Here is a 2581-nt window from a genome sequence, read left to right on the forward strand (position 1 = left end):
TCAAATTTGATGATTTTCTGTAGAATTCCATTTTGATTTGACTGCTGGATGGACCCATTCCCTCAGTGTTGAACACTGATATATTAACTTTGCCCTGAAAAATACACCCAGGCCAACAACAACAACAACTGGAGAAATAAAAAAGAAACTTTTGAATAAATTGTGTTTTCTGGTGTTTTTCAAATCATGATTCCATGGTGGAGGGGGACCACTGTCAAGGCTACCTCCATAGCCTCTAATTACACAGTCTGGAGGGTCCCAGCCATAATCACAGTGACAATGTTTTTGAGTGTTGCATATTCCTCGATTGTGGCACTTTGTGATATTACAATCATATTTCAAGAGGGACACATCGAGGCACTGCCCATCAATACACATCCTATCCGTGCCGCAAGGTGTGCCATCCCTCACAGCTCCAATATCAGCTATCCTCATTCCACCATGATAGTCTGTACTCCAGCACTCTTTATCACCAATGGATGATTGAATTATGGTACTATGTTCCTCCAGAGAAGGTAATATATCAATATTTTCACACTGGATTCGCCCACACAGGATATTCTCAGCACGACATTTTGTGTAAGTTCCATGGTTCAGGCCACAGTTACCAAAACGATCACCCTCTGCATTTAAGTGTCTGAAGCAACTCTTTGAAGCAGCTGTGGCTTTCTTTCCAAATATCATTTTGCATTGCCTAACATGAGTACTACAATTTCCATGATAACAGTATGCATCCTCATCGCATGGGGCACCATCTTGTACATAAACATCTTTAGGACACCATTCAGAAGTACCGTTGCAATACTCAGGAAGATCACAGATACTAGTGTTATCTCTGCAAATAGATTGAGCTGGCAGATATTGACATTTTACACAGCACTGTCCAAATGCACAAATAGCACCTGAACGCAATCTACAGTTAGACTTGCAACATTGATCAGATTCACAGTCAGCTTTGGAACCACAGTCGCATTGTTCTCCCTTTTCTACTACTTTGTTTCCACAATATTTGACTTTATATACTTTATCGTGATCTGGTGGAATTAACAAACAATCTGCATTCCTTAGGTTGAAATATTCTTTGTAACTGCAATTGCTGAACATATCACTGCTTGTGTGATATTCATCCATGATACAAGAACGTCGATTACACCTACAATAAATACCATCATGCCTCATTCCAAGAATATGTCCTAATTCATGGGCAAATATGACAGAAAAATATAATAAGCTGTATTCCACATATGATTCTACAGCAGATGCTCCTATGTCATCACAAATTGTTCCTACAGGTGCTAGTCCTAGTGTCTTTCCAAAATATTTGTATACAAATAAATGGGCCGCATCATTTTCCAGACGCTTACTTAGTGATCTTCTCCTCCATCTGACAAAAGAATTGAAAGTTTGAAGTGCGCTATGAGCAATGTGTATGAGATTTTTTTCTGACCAGATCTCTAATCCAGCAACAGATATCTGAACAGAAAGTGGTTCATAAAATGAATTTGCAATGTGGACAATATTCAGAACTTGTATACCAATAAAGGTTTCATTTTTGCCAAATTTCAAATATCGTTCATGTTCTACCACAATTGCTACCTTCACATACCTGGTGTGTGACCACCAGTCACTTCTGGAATTACTTTTGGTTAGTTCATTCTCTGTGCTTGGCATCATGCTCTCCTGGTAGTTTTGATCTTCTTTTGTTACTCCACACTTCATTTTTTCATCACCCTCCTTTTCTTCCAGTCGATATACTACATGTTGAAAGTTAGGAGATGCCTGGATAGGTTCAATTTCATAGGTTTTGTTTTCTAATTGAAGTAGACCCCTAAGTCCCCCTGAACAAGTGCTGATGACAGCCAAAGAAGAGAGCTTTCCCTCTATATAACCCTGGTAGAAACAGTTATTCCGAATGAATGGATAATCTACCTGGAGTTCTCCTTGCTTAGAATAGGTTAAGACAGGAATGTTTTTAGGAGCAAAGCTCTTCTTCTGGCTAAGATGCACCATGTGACCTCTGCCTTCAATTTGCAAATGGTAGGTGACCTCTAGTGTCTCTTGTTGTCCACTTCTTGGCTTCACTTTTCTTGGAATGGTCACCTCATAGGAAGCATACTTAAAACCCTGTGGTGGTTTCTGACTTTCCATCTCATGGAGAATGTTCCATAAAATCAGTAGCAGCTGGGATGATTTATTCAACATTTTATCCGAGGGGAACTCCACTCTGCCTTCCTAGGGAGAACAGACAGCCTTCTACAGCTGAGTTGGGGCTGAAGGAAGATTGAAAAGAGGTTGTGTGTGCATGTGTCTGTGATTGAGATTGAGAAGTGTTCTATCCATAGCAACAGTCAATGGTTTCCATTGGAATGGGGGCGGAGCTTGGGAATTCAGTGGTGGAAAACATTGAGGAGTGGATGGATGCCAAAGGAAATGTGTCTGAATGGTAGTTGCTGATATGGCATGAGAAGTAGAAGTTGAGCGCACTGAGATCAAGGCATAAAATCCCACAATATCTGCTTTGAACTGGGTTATCTGAGTCCACACTTACATTTATTCCCATTTAAAATAGACTAGCTGTCCC

At 40.2% G+C, this 2581-nt stretch overlaps 1 protein-coding gene across 1 annotated transcript; it reads right to left on the reverse strand.

Annotated features, from left to right (window-relative positions):
- LOC132773596 (disintegrin and metalloproteinase domain-containing protein 20-like) lies at positions 1-2202 on the reverse strand. The gene has a single exon (XM_060773286.2). The coding sequence runs from the start codon at positions 2200-2202 to the stop codon at positions 1-3; it is 2202 nt and encodes a 733-aa protein (XP_060629269.2).
- Positions 2203-2581: the final 379 nt, after the last annotated feature.

This window comes from Anolis sagrei, chromosome 1 (genome assembly GCF_037176765.1).
Source record: "Anolis sagrei isolate rAnoSag1 chromosome 1, rAnoSag1.mat, whole genome shotgun sequence".
Classification (NCBI taxonomy): Eukaryota; Metazoa; Chordata; class Lepidosauria; order Squamata; family Dactyloidae; genus Anolis; species Anolis sagrei.